This window comes from Hetaerina americana, unplaced genomic scaffold (genome assembly GCF_022747635.1).
Source record: "Hetaerina americana unplaced genomic scaffold, ioHetAmer1.1.p SCAF_4, whole genome shotgun sequence".
Taxonomy (NCBI): domain Eukaryota; kingdom Metazoa; phylum Arthropoda; class Insecta; order Odonata; family Calopterygidae; genus Hetaerina; species Hetaerina americana.
Window position 1 is genome coordinate 36,827,417 of NW_027286985.1, and position 18,984 is coordinate 36,846,400.

At 34.5% G+C, this 18,984-nt stretch overlaps 1 protein-coding gene across 1 annotated transcript in view; it reads right to left on the reverse strand.

The window, feature by feature from the left end:
* Positions 1-15,648, reverse strand: part of LOC139691952 (allatostatin C-like) — an 81,252-nt gene extending 65,604 nt beyond the window's left edge. The window contains exons 1-2 of the mRNA XM_071589917.1: positions 15,330-15,648; positions 4,049-4,204 (exon numbers count right to left, since the gene is read on the reverse strand). Coding sequence (XP_071446018.1) covers positions 4,049-4,159 — 111 coding nt within the window. The 5' untranslated portion in view covers positions 4,160-4,204; positions 15,330-15,648. The remainder of the gene's footprint in view (positions 1-4,048; positions 4,205-15,329) is intronic.
* Positions 15,649-18,984: the final 3,336 nt, after the last annotated feature.

Consider the following 18,984-nt stretch of genomic DNA (forward strand, 5'->3'; position numbering starts at 1 on the left):
TGAGACCTTGATCTTTTGAGTCATTGATTTGTATATTCGCCAAATGTTAGTTACAAAATAATTAATTCACCAACTGCTGGAAACTGCACTCTGATCATATCCAAATAACGTGACAGAAGCGATAGCTAAAGAGGAAATAAGCGACGGCATCAGCGATGATAAATCTGCGTTTAAAAATGAAAACTGAGTCTGCCAGGTTGCGCAAAGAATGGAGAAATGTTCATTTAAGAAAATACAGGGAATCTTAATGAGCGCAGAGATATGTTCAAAACTGAATTTTAGATATTATATCGGAACCCTCAACGCCAGTATGGAAGATATCTGGAAAGTCTTTTTTATACACGTAGGTTAGAGCAGTGCTTTTGGTGTGTGACGAAACAGTAGGAAGCCAAGCTGGTGGAACAAAGAACATCGATAAGGTTGGAAAGAATGTTACATCCAAATTTTAAAAGGATTTTTTTAAGGTAATCTACCGGTTAAGGTAGGTTTTTGGATGGACAAAACTACCAAACAAACATTTTATTACTCCCAACAAAACACAAAATCCATCATCCTACTCTATATTAGGTCCCTCTTCATCTCTGAGTACTTTCTTCCTCCCTTCATACCGTCCAACATCCCTATCCTGTTCCTTCCCTTTCCTCTTTTGCCCAACATTCTACCCTCTATCACAGTCTTCAACATCCCACTGCCGGTCAACACCCCCTTCATCCACTTTCCCTGCCCCCATAGGATTTCTCCCAACAAACCCCTCTCTTCGCCCACCATACCAAGTATTTCCTCATTTGTTGACTTCTCTGTCCATTTCACCTTCTCCATTCTTCTCCACACCCACATTTCAAAAGCCTCCAGTCTACGTCTATTCTCCTGCTTCAATGACCACGTTTCCGCTCCGTACATAGCTACGCTCCACATCAAAGTTTTTACGAGTCTTTTCTTAATATCCTCACTCAACGTCCCCGTCATCAACTCCGTCCTCCTTATGAAAGCCTCTTTGCCTAGCGCAGTTCTTCTCCTTACGTCCCTACTACTTTGACCCTGTTGGTCCAAAACACTACCGAGATACGTAAACTGTTCTACCTGCTCTAGTTTTGCCCTCCTATTTTTATGTTAATCTTAGCCTTTTTCTTTCTAGAAAATCGCATAACCTTTGTTTTATTAATATTGATTCTCATCCCATACCTGCCGCACTGAATTTCCAATTCAGTAAGCAATGCTTGCAGCCCCTTGGCTGACTGACAAACTGAAGCTTGGTCATCAGCAAACCTAACTGATTTTACGAATCCCCCGGCCATTTTCATTCCTACCTCCAGTTCCTCCCATGCCTCTTTAATCATTTTAAAAGAATGTAAACTCTTATATAAGGACAAAAAGACTGCTTAAAATCGCTGGGTACACTGTAAATTCAGATACCGAATATTTACCCTAATGTTACAGTTGTCTTAGTTGGAATCCCTGGATTTTTCCGGCCGTACATTAAAAAACTACGCGGGTAGTAAAACTATGCAAGTAACCAACAATACATTTTATGATGGTAAAAAAGGAAAAACATTTTTCGGTTGTATCTAGAATCCGATGGGTAAGCAAATGACATAATTTCAAAAACGGGGGTAGAAAAGCATCTTGGAGGCATGAAAGTAAAATCCCCAGGCCGGAAGAAATACCAGCTCAATATTGAAGTAGCCTCTTGAACATGTCGCAGTTGGCTTATAAATTGCATTACTTTCGGCGTATAATGAAAAGGTCCAGTATATCGAGGTTGGATTGTCATCGTATTACTCACGTCAATATAAGTACTACAATGATTAACAAATCAAGGAGACTTATTTATGATATTAAATGCTTAAAATTTGGAATACTTATTACTACAATATCATGAATTTCTATAACAAAGGGTGCTTGTTGTCCTAACAGTCCTTCGAAAACATTTCCTTGGCGGCTAATAGAGTATAATATGCGGTGATGCAGATTAAGTAATTGAGGAAATCTTAATATTTAACAGTGGTTACACGTAATGATTATATGAAACTGTAAATTTTTCACTGTTGAAGTTTAGAAATATTAATTTCCTTTTTTAGAAAAAAGCCTTTCTATAAGAGTACGTAGTAATAAAAAATAATTGTAGCCAAAAGATTTTATTTAAATATTTGTTAAAAATATACATGCCCTAAAACGAACGCATTCCGGAATTTGAAACTCTGACCATTGACAATGCAAGTGGGCTGCGAAAAACAGAATATCCCTTGAGTATTAATTTTTCGGTATTTTAAAATTACTCTTTATTAACTATATCATTCTCTATTTTTTCTGTTTTGTTTCTGGCTTTCTTACTAATGTGTTAATCAATGTGATTATTAGACTAATTTATGAATCAGTACGCTTTTGATGACTTCATAAATTAGCCTCTTTCGTCATTTAAATGCGTACTCTATTATTCCAATGTAGCTGATAATCATGTTTTCAATCAAGAGATAATGTTTTTCACACACTAATTGCATCGTCAACAGCCACTGTTTCAGCCCCTGGAATGAGCTATTTTTAAAGCAGGTATGTTTTTCATCAAATATTGAAAAAAAATCTTTTCCTACAAAATTTTTTTAAATATTACAGATGCATTAAATGACGAAATTTGGAACTCAGTTAAAGGATGATTTACATTAAAATATGAGGAAATAGTTTTTCCGTATTAACCGTCTAGCATGTGTTCGCTGTTTACGAGTTCATTTTTATTCTAAGTTCAATGATCATAAGTCATAAAAATATTCACTCCTCGATACGACATCACCACCCAAATAGCCTAAATATTAAAAAAAGCCGGTAAATGCTGTCTGAGTTTTTCATTGAAAGAGTATGCAGACGTTTTGTTTCGTAATAGGATTTAATGGAATACATCAAAATTGACCGCAGCTTAATTCTTGCCTCGTGGGTATTACAAATATTAAGTCAGACATATTTGTGCCGGCTGAAGCACAAAGAGACAAAGGAAAATGTTCCGCCAAAAGGCTTCAAACTACTTTTCCAGAAGTTTCCATAAAAGATCATGGTTTGAGGAAATATCTGCCTGGAAAAAGATATAAATAACGGGAATTCGCTATCGAATATATCATCTATGAACATATTGTATAAATATATAACTATACATACATATATATATATAAATATATAATTTATATATATATATATTTATAATTTTATATATATAAACCATATTTTGTATAAAAACCAAACTGTGTTTATGGTTATTAGGCTATTATATAAATGTATAATAACTAAAGTTACACTGTTCACCCCTGTAATTTTGGGGACTATGATTTTATGCTGAAACTCATTAGCAAAGCAAGATTTGATAGAAAATAACTTGAGCAAGTCATGAAATATAATTTAACAAGTCTTATAAAAAGAAGGTTATTTTTAAGTTACTTTTCAATTAGCTTTTTCTAATGAGCATTACGAGATACAATGCTTACCATTGAATATTCACGGATTAGATAAAAAAATATGGAATGTAAAACGCAATTAATATTTTTGAGAATAGGTGTAAGCCACATTCATCATCTTTCATGCATAAGTTTAGGGTGATTATATATTTTAGCTACTTAAAACTATTTTCATGAACTTCGCTGCCGTAACGTATACGGATCAACTTTAAGATATATAGATAAGATTGTTTTTGTCGTATTGATTTTTATGAAAATAAAATATTAATATTGATGCAGTTATATGTCTCAGACGATCTTATTCTCCTCCAATTCGAAGCTATCAAGTGAAATCAGTTAAAATCCAATGACGCGAACAGTTGTCTTTTCGGAACTTTTTCTATGAAATAAAAACGATTTTGAATACATATTTCCATCCGAGACGTCTGCTGCATTTTTTTCGAGGAAATTTTTTCAGTCGACTGTGATGTGGAAAATGGTGCACGCCCCTAAGGCACCCTACCTCTTCCCTCCGACGAAACATGATACCGAGTATGCATTGAGTCAATTTCAGTCCAACGGGGAAGTGGAGCGTAAGGTTCTCGAAAAAGGAGAAGCATAAGGGCACTCACGTCGATGTCGTTGATAATCCTCTCCTTCTCGGGTTCGGCGAGGGTCTTGGACCATGCCGTGGCGATCAAGGCCAGAAACAGCAAGAGCCCAAACCTCAGCACGGCTGCCATTTTCTCGTCAAGTTAAGGACGGCGGAAAGAAAAGGCGTCTCTCGACTGGAAGAAAAAACAGAACATGAACTCAGACTTCACCCTTCCAACCGTTCCATATGCGTTCCTTGCGCATTAACTAATTGGCTTTCTCGACAGAGAAGAAGAAGCAGCAGAATCAAAGTGGTAAGAGTAGCATGCTTCCGTGGTAAATCTTTTAGGATTTCTGTGGAAGCAATAGTGACTCAATTAACTTTATAAATTAAAAATTAAAATCACTATGAGAACATAACAATATACGTATGACAGCAATTGTGGGTAAAATCGGTCAAGATAAATTAATTTTCTTATTTTACGGAATATTGTAATGAATTAGTATAATTTCAGCTGATTCCATTCAACAGAAGATATCAATAAAGCAATTAAAATATTATTTAATTCAGGAAATATTTGACAAGGGAAGTAGTAACAAGTAAATAATAAAAAGGAAATTAATTATTTCACTAATTAACGTATAAAGATTCCACAAATTTGGATGATCCAGTTCTCTAGCATAGTTTGCTTTTGTTGGGGCAGATTACATGGCCATCGTCAAGGCCATGTGGCAATGGCACGGCCATTATTTCGATGCCAAAATAATTTATTGAAAGGCTTATTATTTATTTACAAATTTCTTGGATTAAAGCAACAGCAAAAAAAATACTCGAAGTAGACTTCTAAAGAAAATGTACAAAAAATAGCAGGGCAAAATTATTAACTTTATTTGCATCGGACACTTTCATTTGCCGACTCCAGGGGAGATATTTTCCTGAAAATAGATTTGTATATCCTAATATTGAATAAAAGTATATTCCATGAAGTTGTCGAATACCTTTTAATTGTTCATTTGATGGCTGTGAAGTTGGGCGTGGATTGAGCAATCAGCAAAATATTTTATTCTTCTTTTTTACAGCCATATATCTTCATGAAAATATTTGTGATTTTCAATTCATCGTAATTTTTAGAAAGATAACCCTCATATTCTCTCTGTGACATATAACCTATGCAGTCTCTTTATCTTTCCTGTAATTGAATGTGGTATCAGACTTCTCTCTTAAGCCTAAAAAATACTGATCATTCTTAGATCAATACGAAGACATAACTGTGAAATTCTCTCTTCCCAAGTTTATAGGCTGCCTTGCTTGTATTATTGTGTTAACCATTAAAAAAAACAATTAAAACCTGGAGTCTATGATGCGGCAGATATTTTCAGCATAAGTAGTAAACAAAGATATGTAAACAAGCTCCCTATTTATATGATAATATTCCAAAGTACTCTGTCAAGAGTAATTTCTAGAAAGGTTTTGCTTAGATAGACTAAATTAATTAATAAATCAGCTTGGTAAAATCATTATTCTAAACTATACTTGATTCTTTTTGAAAGGCTTTTCGATGGGAGCCATCTCCTTAGTTTATCTCCTTAGAAAATTTTACTTGGTACTATGCGGGATAAACTAAAATTTTTAAAATTCGAACAATGTAAATGTCATTTTGATTTTACTCCTTTTTCCTCTTTATTTACTAAGGAGGATATTTTCTGATTCTGAATGGAAGTTAATATTTTAGTTTAAGAATACACCTTCCGATTCACGGAAGACATCTGAATTAAAAGTATATGTATGCAGGTGATTAGTATTCTGCTCTACCGCTGTACGGAATTGATTACATAGAGATTCTATCAGAGAAAATAATCATTGCTGCTGAAAAGCCCCTGCAAAAATGGACTATGAGCTCCCTTCGTATCATTACAATACATAATGAAGGACTCATGTCTAACTGATATTCTTGCTCAAAATCTTTCAAGTTTTGCTGATATAAAATTCTATCTCCCTATTTTCTTATTCCATGTTTTCCAATTACGCGAAGTTCATTAATCCTTGGAAATGGAAAGAGTCTTAATGATCTCATTAATAATAGCTTTCATTTATCAATGGGAATGTTGGAAAAGACTACAAACCCGTATATTATGCGAGTAAGTATGTATAGGAACGGTATACCATATCTCTCATTTCAAGAATGTCATTATAATTTACCTTAGGACCAAAAATGGTAAATCATATTTAAATAATATTAAAACAATGTGTATCTTTCAGCATTTCCGGCACAGCATTGTATGTTTTTCAAAACATTACCCTAATGGTATAAATCAAACGCAACATTGAAATGCGATAATGCGATTTCAAGTATTAAATATAACTTAAGAACTAGAATATTATTTTGGCCCATTAAGTATTTTATAACAATCAGAACGATGTGAAAATCATTTTACAGATAATATTGTGCCAGCCAATCGTAGAAAATCAATTTCATTCATGACCAGAAAACGCTTTTTAATTACTCTTGGTTCCTGATAGCAACAATTCATTTTACACACTCGCGTAATCTACGAATTAGAAATTTTTGATTTTTGATGTATCAGAATAGAGAACTTATTACCTCTCTGCATGAAAAAGCCTGAGAATTTAAAAGTTTTGATTATATTTAAACGCGTTTGTCAATAGACTCGTAAATCTACTCACAGAATTGAGGAACGGTCTCCAGATAAGATTCCAGTAACAGGTTCATTCCTGTTGTAGACATGCCCAAATATGAGACATATGTTGGTGAAGATTATTGAAATCACGCCACGGCTCGTACGAAATTCGATTAATATATTAAAGTGAAGAATGTTATTTGATGAAAAACCTATTCCATAATGGCAAGCCGTTGAGTAGTAAATTAGACCTCGAGTACTGACGTAATGATTTTACGTACGGGAGGGGATCGCTGTAAGAGATGGCAAGGGTGCACACGGATTCATCCTTAGCACACATACATCAAGTGCTTCCTCGAAATGAGTGTGTGGAGAGCTTCGCTCGTATCCTGATCGAAATTTGATGGTGCACAACAATGGTGTACGGGGGAGGAAATGAAATTCCCCTGCATCAAAAAAGTTAGAAATGGGGGAGAACAGATTGGAACGGTAGAGGCACTGCGAACTGTTGAGAACGTAATGAAATAGCAGCATCGGGAAACGGTTAGAGATGCGGGAGTCGGGATAGAATGCGCTGTCCCCTCACGTTACTATTTGGAAAGGTACGCTGGAGCCGCATGCTACAATGCTTTCAAGTTAGTAAACTATTTGGTAGCTATTGCCTTTCCTGTCCATCTAACGGTTGTCACTACATCTGCGTATGCTTCGATAGCAGTGCTGTTGTTCAGACGTGACAATTCCTCTCGAAGTAACGTGCTCATCATCTGCGGAACACCAGAACTCAAAGCCATGATTTCAGTCCTTTCGAGAGCAATATTGGTTAACTCAGAAGGTCGATGAAAATCCCTCGTCCCATTTCCATGCGAACTGATGGCAATGTGAACGTGCTATTACATTTACATATTACATTTACTATTACATTCAGGAAGCCTATGCCTTTAAACTTTTTCTAGACAAACGCCTGAAATCAAATCGTAACTCTTATATCTTATGATTTTAAAATCTTAAAAAAAATTTTAATTGAACATAGATAACATGAGCAAATATTTTTTCAATTTTTATAACTGATGATTAAAGAGCTAGTTAATGCCCAAAAGATATTTTAGATTCTTTTTTATCCTTGAATCGTAAAGGACATATGGATATATCTGAATACCATTAAATGCATGAAATAAAAAAATATTGTGATATTCCCGCACTCTTTTTTTCTTTGAATGTTTCATGTCATGGTTTCCAGTATGTTTAATTACTAACTCATCGATGTGGTTCTGTTAAGTTTGCATTGGATAATACAGTAAAACGAGAATATAGTTTATTTATGTCAATTTTATTTGGAAAGGTTTCGATGCCAAATTAATGAGAGAATGCTGCCCAACGACCCTTGTCTGATTAATTAGTTATCGTAACTGGCAGAGCATCTGCTGCATACAATTTTATTTGAAACGAGTACATAAATAAAGTGACATAACATAAATCAAAGGAAAACCGTCTAACTCATTCACATTGACAGCATCCACTACGGTGAGGATACTACATATTTCCAAAGTTTATAATATAGAAGAAAAATGGAAACCATTGGTGGCCTCCTATTAAATGAATAGCTGAATTGGTTTTATTTGATTCTATGTGTGAAATAATATTTCCTTAGGAATTACTAAAAGCTACCAAATAATTATACGGTATTTTAATTCGAATCATAAATCTGCTTAATGCCTAAGCCTCACTGTTCTTTTAATTTATTCCTCTGAGGTGACGCTAACGTTTACTGTTTTAAACCTGTTTTCCTTTCGGTAGAAACAACCTCATGATAAATAATATTTGAAGTGAGAAAATTTTGATGCATTACGCTAAAAGAAAAACAATTTTAGGTATTATGATCGTTGCTGTAATTACATTGATGATCAATCAACAAATCAATAGTATGGATACCATTTTTAAATTGACATTAAAATTTATGAAATTGGCAATAAACTTCACTGCCGGAGAGATACCATTGACAGTTACTAGGGCTTTGTGCTGCCATCATTCTCTTTAAAGGTATTACTGCTTACTTTATACACCGGCAAAAAAGATAAGATTAAGGAATGTGACGACTTCATTAAAGTTAATGAGTGGTTCGAACCGAAGCATCTTTCCTGTTCCACAATTTTTAAATTAAAAGTTGAATTCTTCATTTTTTACACTTCCCTGTAGTTTTATTGCTCTACTTAAATAAAGTTTAAACATGACATTATTATATTTACGCTGGCACATATTGGGTGATGGTAGGTACATGCACATACCTTCCTTTCATATTTATTGTTATTCTTCTCTTATTTGTTCTTTGATGACTACCTAGCCTTAAAATATTAAGTATTTCCAGAACATTATTTAGAACGATAGTTCTCTTACCTTTCGGCTCTTTTCTCACAAATCATGTTATAGCGACGTTTCAAAACGAAGTGTTGGGAATATTTTTTGTAAAAAAGCATATATGTATTTCAATTGTTTATGTGTTATTAAAAACACCAATACTTTCGTGACCCAATATATTTTTTGCAATAAAATATGGATTTTGAATTAAATATATCCCAAAGAAGCGTATATTCATAGAATTTTAATTTAAGAATATTATACACTTCAAATTTTTATTAGAATTTCCATATTCTTTTTTATTCGAAAAACTAATTTGAGTTATTATCATCAAGTTTTAAGCATAACATACGTTTTAACTCCTCTGTACGTAAGAAACAAAATGCGTCATTCTATTTGTCTTTTGTCAATATGTTTTCCGAAATTCGGTGATCTCACGCCTATTGAACTCGGTATAAGGTGTGAATTTGGAGCTAATTTGATTTTGCCAAAATAAATAAGGCAGTAAATACGTGTAAAAGTCTTTATCATAGAAAAAAATATAAATATATTCTAATTGTGATGCCACTCTTATAATATTTCTAAGGGTTCCGTCAATGCAGTTCATCATGATCATGAGTAATCTCCCGATCAAAGCCTGAACCCGGGCGGTCTTAAAATACGAGTAGTATTGTGCATAAATCCTTCTTCTCCTTCGTCCTACTTTATTTTCTTCTTAATTTCATAATCCTTTTATCCTAACTCATGTCTTTCAAATTATCTTCCTTCCTCTATTCGGAGGAAGGAAGATAATTTCCAGTATTTCGCCCTTCATTAAACGACTAAATGCAAGTACTCCAGTCACTATTTCGGTTTAATATCCAATTTCTCTTCAAGTATCATATTTTCTCCCACTATAGTTATCTCTTCAGTCCGTCTTACTCTTTGCCTAGTTTTTTTGATCCATTCTCCTCAATCATCGTATACCAAATGCCGTACATATTTTTTCATTCTATTTCCTCAAATATCAGTTTGCGGACCCTGGCCATGTAGCATATAGTGCCTCGTTACATCTTGTGTATTTTCCTTATATTTTCCATGGTCAACAATTACTTAGCAAATTAAACATAAGAAAGACTTTTTCCAAAGTAATATTAATAAAGTACTTACAAATAGTGTTTTAATATTACGGTAGTCGGGCATCATAAAAAGTAAAAATCGTATTTATGTTTCAAAAAGTACACTTTTAAATTTTATCACTTCACTTCCTCAAACAAATAAATGTAACGGTTGAAAATTTGCAATCTATTTTACATAATTGTTTTATTTACAATTTCTGTTCCTGCATGATCCTATTTTTAATTTTCTTCCAAACTTCTCTCTGGATACATAAATTGTTTCACCTGATTCAGTATTTTCTCTTATTTTTTAATGTTTAAACTGCAATCATCTTAAATTTTCTTCAGTCTAAATTTGCACATCTAATAGCACATCATGATAAGTTATTTTGGGCATTAATTTATAAACTAAATAATTTTAGCCATGAAATAAATTAGGGTAGGTGGCATGAATTGTGTAATAAAATATTGATTGGTAAACTTTATGACTCGCGTGTCTTGATAATATCTCCATATTTCGCTACAGAGATACATGTTTTGATTGTTCTACCAGTTTGCTATTTACAAAATAAATTTTAACTTGGAAAGAACACGGTTTGCCATTTAAAATATAATATTTAATTTTGTTATCTTGAATAACTAATTTTAATAACTAATCCGGAAGTTGAAGCGTAGAAGTAGCTATTCTCATGTTATACATGTGGTACCTTAATCTCATAAAATTCCGAAAAACAATTTTTCTTAAAGGAAGCAGGAGGCCAGCACTAATTTTCTTAATTTTCAAATAAATGAACAAGCTCAATTAAAGAAAACTCTTTTGAAAAACTAGAATAATAATAAATCTGAAAAATTGAACTACATGTTCCATACAGTTTTTCATAAAGTTTATTATTAGTATTGAATTATAATTACGAAAATTTATAAGTCACGTAATTTAAAAAATCTTTAGATGCTTTTATTATTTTCCCTCTATATTATATTTTATATTGAAATTCCAAACTGCATCATTACGTTAGGAGAGCTAGATTTGGAAGAGTATCTATGACGTCAAAACCAGTTCAATTATCTCTCAGAAATCGATTCAGAATATTGCCAATCTACGTATCATTACTAAATGTCACTCCAATGACTCTCAATCAAACATTTTCATGGAAGATTATGTAATTGAAACTAAAAGGTTAAATGTATGATGCTTCCATAATAAATTATAAAATCTACATCTTTTTTAGTAATCAGAAATTTTTCGATTCTGTTCAGAAAGGTTAAATATACCAGTAAAATATTTAGCCTAATTGAGTTATTTTTTGGATAGAAGAGCTTCTATACCTTCTACTTTAATTGCCCCACTCAGAATTCGTATAACATTTCAGTAGAATTTGATAACTGTCGTAATCGGGGTTCCCGTATGCGGAATTTGTAACTTTCTTTGCAATAAAAATCAATAGAAATACTATCATACCCAAAAAATAACTTAAAAATTTGAAAGTGTGCCCATACTATATTTCTAGAAATATCGGAAAAGCTATAAATCGTTTGTAGGTAGGTTTTAAAACGAAATTACGTGACTAATAATCGAAACTGAACTTAATGTACAATGAGGGTATATATAAATTATAAGTGACACTTAATTACACCACTATAAGTTACTGTTTATAGCATAATGTGTAAGGATATTATGATAAAAATGAGGGATTTAGAATCTTATTTTATTTCTTCTCATTTTCCTTCTTTTTTCTTCACAATCAGTTTTTGACTTTGCCTTTTCATCATGAGTACCAAAAGACGTCAAATTAATACCTCTATTATACTCATACAAAATAAAAATACTATGCTACACTCATACCAAACAAAAATACTGGTTTGCTACAGCAAATTTAGTGCAAACAGCGCACTTATTCCGTCCCGAGATACTTGTTTGGCTTGGTTATCCAAAAAAAAATATTAAATCGACCACCTTATTGATTGATAATTATGTTATTAAATGTATCATTTTAATCGACCATAAAAACATAAACACAGTAATCAGCCCAAAGGTCGGTTTGGTAGGGTTCACCGAGTACTAAGCCCGACCGTCTTATCATAAATGCTAAAAAATCCGATATTCTCAGATACTGGCAATCACTTCAGTATATTTATGTGTATATAAATGTATGCTAATCAAGAGTTCATTGCGCCTAGGCACGTCTTTATACGGAAGCTCCATATCGGTATTACATGAATTTATAGCGGCAAAATCCTTTTATCCTTCACAATATGCAACCAAAAATGGTTTATGAAATGTGTGTTACATAACCTGTAGGATGCATATAATAGTGCATGATATTTGGTGTGATATCGTATATTCTATGCCACTGAGAATCACCATATGTCGAACGACTGGATCTCCAAAGTCCCGCGTTGGAATATATAAACCCTCTCGTCATTGCTTCCATCAAAATCCATCCTAGCCAGGGCTTTTTTGTCTTATCGGGGCGCCACGGGTGCTCATATCTCCTCCAGTATATCGATAGTGGTTCGGGAGCTGATTTATTGCGCCGAGCGAGGAAATTCAGTCCCAGGGAATTTGCGCACGGGCTGCCTGTGACAGTTTAAATCCTAAGGGCATCTACTGGTAACAAAAAAGGATGACAAAATCCGAATTCCGACTAGGAAAATGAATGGACGGGATTCGTCGTAGCTACTTGGACTTAGTTTCTCTCTAATAGATGGGTGAGTCTTTGAAGTAACGGCTCCCTGAATGCTTTTTCACATCATTAAATACAAAGCCTTAGATTTGGTAGCCTATGGAAACGTTTAAAGTACCACAACCATTTGGGATAAGCCGATGTTCCAATTAAAGAGGGAAAGCTGAGACTTTAGACTGTAAGCCGCTGAGAATGAACATTTAACAAGTAATGTTGTACTAGATATGTATGAAAATCTTAGAAAACTAGATTCTTGTGGAACACTAATTAGTGTTCAGCATGCAAACCGTTAGGTAAATTTAAATTAATTAGTTTTTAGCAGTTTTGCATTTGTTGAATGCAGTGCAATTTCACATAATTTATACTTATTTCCAATCGCAAAACAATCATAAGAAATTTAGGACTTAGAATATATGATAATTATGACTAATTGGGGAAGCGCTAACCGATTTAATGGATGGAGTGATTTTGGGCAACGTTTTCTAACGTTTAATTATGGTCTATATGACAATACATTGTTAATTTAAAATCATGTCATAAATAAGGAAGAATTAATTATAAACTTTAAGATGAAATTCTTCGAGAAAACCTATAATACTGCAGTAAATATTTAAAATTAAAGTATAGATAATTAAAGACGTAAGTTCTCAGGTATTGCTTGCGTTTATTGAAAAATAATTATTTAAGAGCGGCACCGCCATTGTTTTTTCGAGGGAAAATTAGTGTCCAATATGGGAGAATATTAAACTATTAAAGAAGTTTAGAATCTATTATTCTTTCTTTTCACCTTCGCTTGTAATATTAAATTGTTTTATTACGTGATTCATCCCTCTGCACACCCATGACTTAAACTATCAATTTTTAACCTTTTATATCATGAAGGTTACTAATCATGCAGAATAATCAATTTTTAGAAATAAGATGTGCTCGAATAGCAAGCAAATATAACACAAACTGGATGTCAAATTTTGCATAGATGAATTCTGCTGAAATATTATTCGATTGGCTATTGTTCCTGCAGTTTCTCTCAAATTTACCACAGATCTTTTATCTTTGCTTTTTGAATGTGTATTATAGAAATTGTTTTGCTGGTTAAATATGTAAACATTTCGTCAATCCTAAATATAGTAAATAAACTTGAATTTAGGAGCGAAACATAATTTGAGCCGGAAATATTCGGCATAGAGTTCACTAGACTCGAGATTCGACGAGCAATTTCACTGCATATACAACAGGTATATTTTGTTTTTTTTAATGCCTAACCATTCATGAAAATAGCGCTGAGACTTAGCATTTATTACTAAATTATAAAAGGAGTAATTGCTATTTGAAATCTTGTAAAAGTGAAATTGATATTTTTTTACTGGAAATGTTTCAACGAGTGATAAACCTTTACAGACGTTTTATTTTCAGCCTATTTCTTCGTCTTACTATTATTACCTAATAGTATTGTAAATTTTAGTGGTATTTTAAGGCATCATTTTTTCATAAAATAAAAGTTCAAATTCTTTTAAATTAAAAACTTGTTTCTATCTCAATAAAATATACATGTACTTTAAACGAAAATATGAAGCGAATACCAATTTGTACTTGTATATAACTAGAAGGAAAAAAGATACAGCGCTTCAGCATAATGAGTAAATAACAATATTATCATTAATCACACAAGAAAATTCTATATAATTCCAATATTTGCGAGTATCTTCCTTCCTTTTTAATGACGTTTTGCCAATATTTAACCCATTTCAATGATTTTTTCGAGTAAACTTTGTGCTAGACATTATGTAAAAAGATCTTCAAACCCTCCTTCACAAAAGGTTTTTCCTATATGTACGCTGACATTATTTACGTAGATTATTTGAGTGAAAAATTATAAAAACAACAATTGATAATAAATAACTCGTTTCTAAGTTGGCGACTCATGATTCTGTATTCAAATTGGTAGTAGTAGTTTTTAGGGAAGGCGACCGACTGCTAAGGACATTTGCACCATAGGGGATCGACAGGAAAGGATGAAGGGTGGAGAGAAACCCGGCGTCGGCATTAGCCTACTCTTAACGAAAGCCACCAAGGGGTCCGCAGTTTAACGTCCCATCCGACGGACGGCGTACTCACTCCAAGTACCCTCCACAAAGCACCTCAAGTAGGGATGGAGATACCTTTGAAAAATATTCAACACCGCCGGGATTTGAACCCGGGCCCTCTGAATGGGAAGCCAGTACGTTATCAGCCCCCGCCTCATCTCGATCCCCTTCAAATTGGTAATTTTACTTCATTTGAAACTTTTGGATTACAAGACTCGAATCGCAGGAGCGATTTTCTTTAAACCGCACGGAAGTGACTCACATTCACTTAAAATATAAATTAAGCTTTCGCAACAGTGTAAAAATTTCGGGGGAAAAACGGCATATATATACTTGTACGATAAAAAAACTATTGAAAAAACATTCGCATCGAAATAGATCAGACCCACGAAAAATCATGCTAAGCCCGATACGTAACTTTCTTGCTTAGTTAAAAGATGAAATGCGTAGAGAAATCTTTACCTGTTGCGTGGGTGGCGGCGGAGGGAAAACTTCACCGATGCTCGAGTGACCGCTCTGTGGGACTGGCGGAGGTGACGGGAGGAGAAAGAACTCCTTCGTCTCCCTCGAGAGAAATCTGTCGGAATCCGGAGAGACGCTTCGGGTTTCGATACCCTCCTCCGGCTTCTCTCCCCTCGTTCCTTAGGCTCTCTGAAGGGAGGTGGAGCGAGACCCCAAAATGCGGGGAGAAAGGAGAGATAAAATGAAATTCGCGTTCCGACGGAGAGGAGTTGAGGAAAGAGGAGTGAGCGGACGAGTAGGCTGGATGCACTCGGCTGTTCGGCGGGATTCCTAGCCACGGCTCGCGGAGCTCCGCTTTATATACGTACCCCGACCGAAGGGGGCGGCGGCGACGGAGGCGTGTCCCCCATTCCCCCTGCGCTCCCTGCCCACCGACTCGGGGCGGTTGAGAGACCACCCCCTTCCCCCTCTCTCTCCTTTCCCCCTTCCCGCCCTTCCTTCTCCCCCACTCTCATGGGAGCCTCCACAGGGTGTAGGGCGGAGTCAAAAGGAGCAAGAGAGTGGGGTAGGGTTTGGAGGAAAGGATGGGGTAGTACGTGAGTCCACTTGGACGGAAGCGGGTTGCAAAAAACCACCCAAAACCACCTCTTCCCTCCCCGTCGATCTCTCCGTCTCCAACCTTTCACTCTCCCCTCTCCTTCATTCACATACTAGCTTCATGCTCTCTCCTTTACTGACGCAATCTGCTCTGTCTCTCCCTCACCTAAATTCCCATCTTCTCTCCTTCACCAATTTTTATCTGAAAATTGGTGGTAGGAAACGGGACGCGTGATTCAATCTTTGGGAAGAAGAATTTCTTGCTCTTGCGTTTTATGTTAAACGCTGCATGGCACGGGCTGAGAGGAGGTCGATCTGAATGACTTCCTAAAAGTTGAATGAAGAAACGCGATGATTATTTTCTTCTGAGATGCGTTAATGAATTTGTTACGTTTTAACAGTCACGAAGAAACTCGAGATGAAATAAAATCGATTGTTAAGAAATATATAGTGCTATTGTTTCCCTATTTTTTATTTTTTTTTAGAATTCAAGACATCTCGCATTCTTTCACGTTAGAGACCAGTATTGTGTCACTTAACTTGTTATCTTTTTCTCCTGTACGAGATATTTTTCAACTACCACATGGAGTGGACAGTCTTCATTCAACAGATTACAAGATTGTTCGGAACGTGAAGCTCCTGTATTCAATAATATTCTAAAAATGATACTTTTCGTCATTTGTTCTTATTCATCTCTTGATTACTATCCTTACAACTTATCTCTAGTAATCCATATCAATTCTTTAAAATGATCGCTATGTATTCATGGCTTGGTGTTATTGAAACCTTTATGTTATTGAAAAATAACCATATAAAATATAACTCTTGCTTTCATTCCACCGTTGGGAATTTTTCAAGCATGCAATTGGAAAGTAATTATTAATTTATATTTAATTGGCTGCTTAGCTACAAGAAACAGCATTTAATGAAGGCTACATGATTTGATGATGGAAAAAAGCACCGCAAAGGAATAACTAAGGCCCATTATTTTATATATACCCATTCGTGGAAACTACGTTTATTGTTAGTTAAAAATAATTGTCTTCATTTGTTATCTTCTTTTCATTACTTGATGATATTATTTTGCCCTTGCGAAAGATATTGATCTTAATTTGATATCCATGCTGCCACATCGATCACTCTGGATGATTACGTTAACATTTTTATGTAAGATAAATGGAAATTTCAGCCAACAGAATTCATATTACGAACTATTTATTGATGATGAGTGGAAATAGGTTGGCACTCAATCCCGTAAGGGGGCGCATGAATGGAATAGGAAATAGGACGCTCTTGAAATAAATAACGCCACGAATTATTGGAGTTATCTTGAAACATCAGAATTTCTTAGCTCTTATCTAATTTAACTTCCTTACCCTGACACCGTCTGAATCCCAAAAGATATTAATCTATAATCTTCATTGAAATTCGTTTTAGTGGGAAATGATAATTAAGTAGTAACAATTTTTATGGGAGGCGACCGACAGCTAAGGTCACTTGCGCAATTAGGGATGGATAAAAAAGGAATGGTGGAAATAAACCCGGCGTCGGTATTAGCCTACTTTTGTCGATAGGTGCCAAGGGGTCCGCATTTTAACGTCCCATCCGACGGACGTCGTACTCCCTTAAAGTGTTCTCCACAAAGCACCTCAAATTAGGATCGGGATACTGCTGAAAAATATTTGTTGTCTCCAGGATTTGAACCAGGGACCTTTCAGTGGGAAGCCTATACGTTAGTTACTGCACCATCCCGATCCCCAGTTATAATTAATAATTGTGATTTCCGCTTAAGTATATATATATTATATACTACAGTAGAAATTACTATTATTAATTACCATTTATCTTCAATGAGGAAATTTTCCACCAAGTTAAACCTGAAACTATACGGTTATTTAAAATAGTTACCCTCATCTTAGGAGCTAAAATTCAGCTTTATTTGGAAATGCTTGCTTTGGTGTTGCAATAACACTCGAAATACGGTCCTTTTCTGACAGTCGTGTAAATTTAATAAAATTATTTCTCTCGCTTCCTCGACATTTATTTCTCATCTTTAGATTATACATCCCATGATCTAATCACTATTTTATTTTTGTTCGTTCACTATATTCGATTGAAATTCCATTTAAAATGGTAAAAAACTTATTGCATCTTAATTCTTCGTAACCACCCCCACTAGTCGACTTTGGTGAAGTAATGATTATTGTTAGATGTTATTTTTTTGACAGATCTCTACTCAGAGTAAAATATATCCAACTAATTTGATTCGAAACCAAGACGATGATTCTTGAAATGGAAATATTTTCCAAGGAATTTCTCGTTTCAGAAGCCGTGCAGAAGTTGTGATGGGCTGGATAAGCATATTTTACGCGCCATGCATATGCCACACTATGTTAACTACTCAGTTTCATCATTATTTCAGCACGTTTCAACGGAATATTTGTAGACTTCGCTCGCTTTCCTTATTTAATCAGTCCAAGTCTAGACAGGCGATCCGAAAGATTTACAATTCTTAAAGAAACCCACCAATTTCTCTGGGGTTGACAACTGGCACACTTTGAAACCGAATGATGAATTCTTACCATTGCAATCTACCTTTATGCTAGTGGGTTTTTGAAAGAAAGTTTTACCATTAGAGCCTTATGTCTTTCACACCATAATCTCATATTTCCTACTCTGGCGTGCATTCCGGCTTCCTTATTATCCTTCCAGTCTTGATCCCTCCTTCATTTTCGTTATCTACCTTCTCCAAGCAAGAATTCTTTGATCAACATGTAAAGAAAGCTCTATCCTTACCTTGATAACAATCTATATTTTTTCTTTTAAGTCTTCTGTTGAGTCATAATATTTTCAAGCAAAACCGTTTTGTACCAAAAAAATGGTATAACTATTATCATTAAATGTAAAAAACTAATAGGTTATCGCTCTGGTTGACTTAATCATTTTTATGTAACATTAATGTCGCTTATCAATTGTTTTCCCTCCCTGCTTGTTATCCTTCATCCTAATATGCATTTTTTTATATCTAGCTTTAAATCCCCATTACTTACTTAATGTT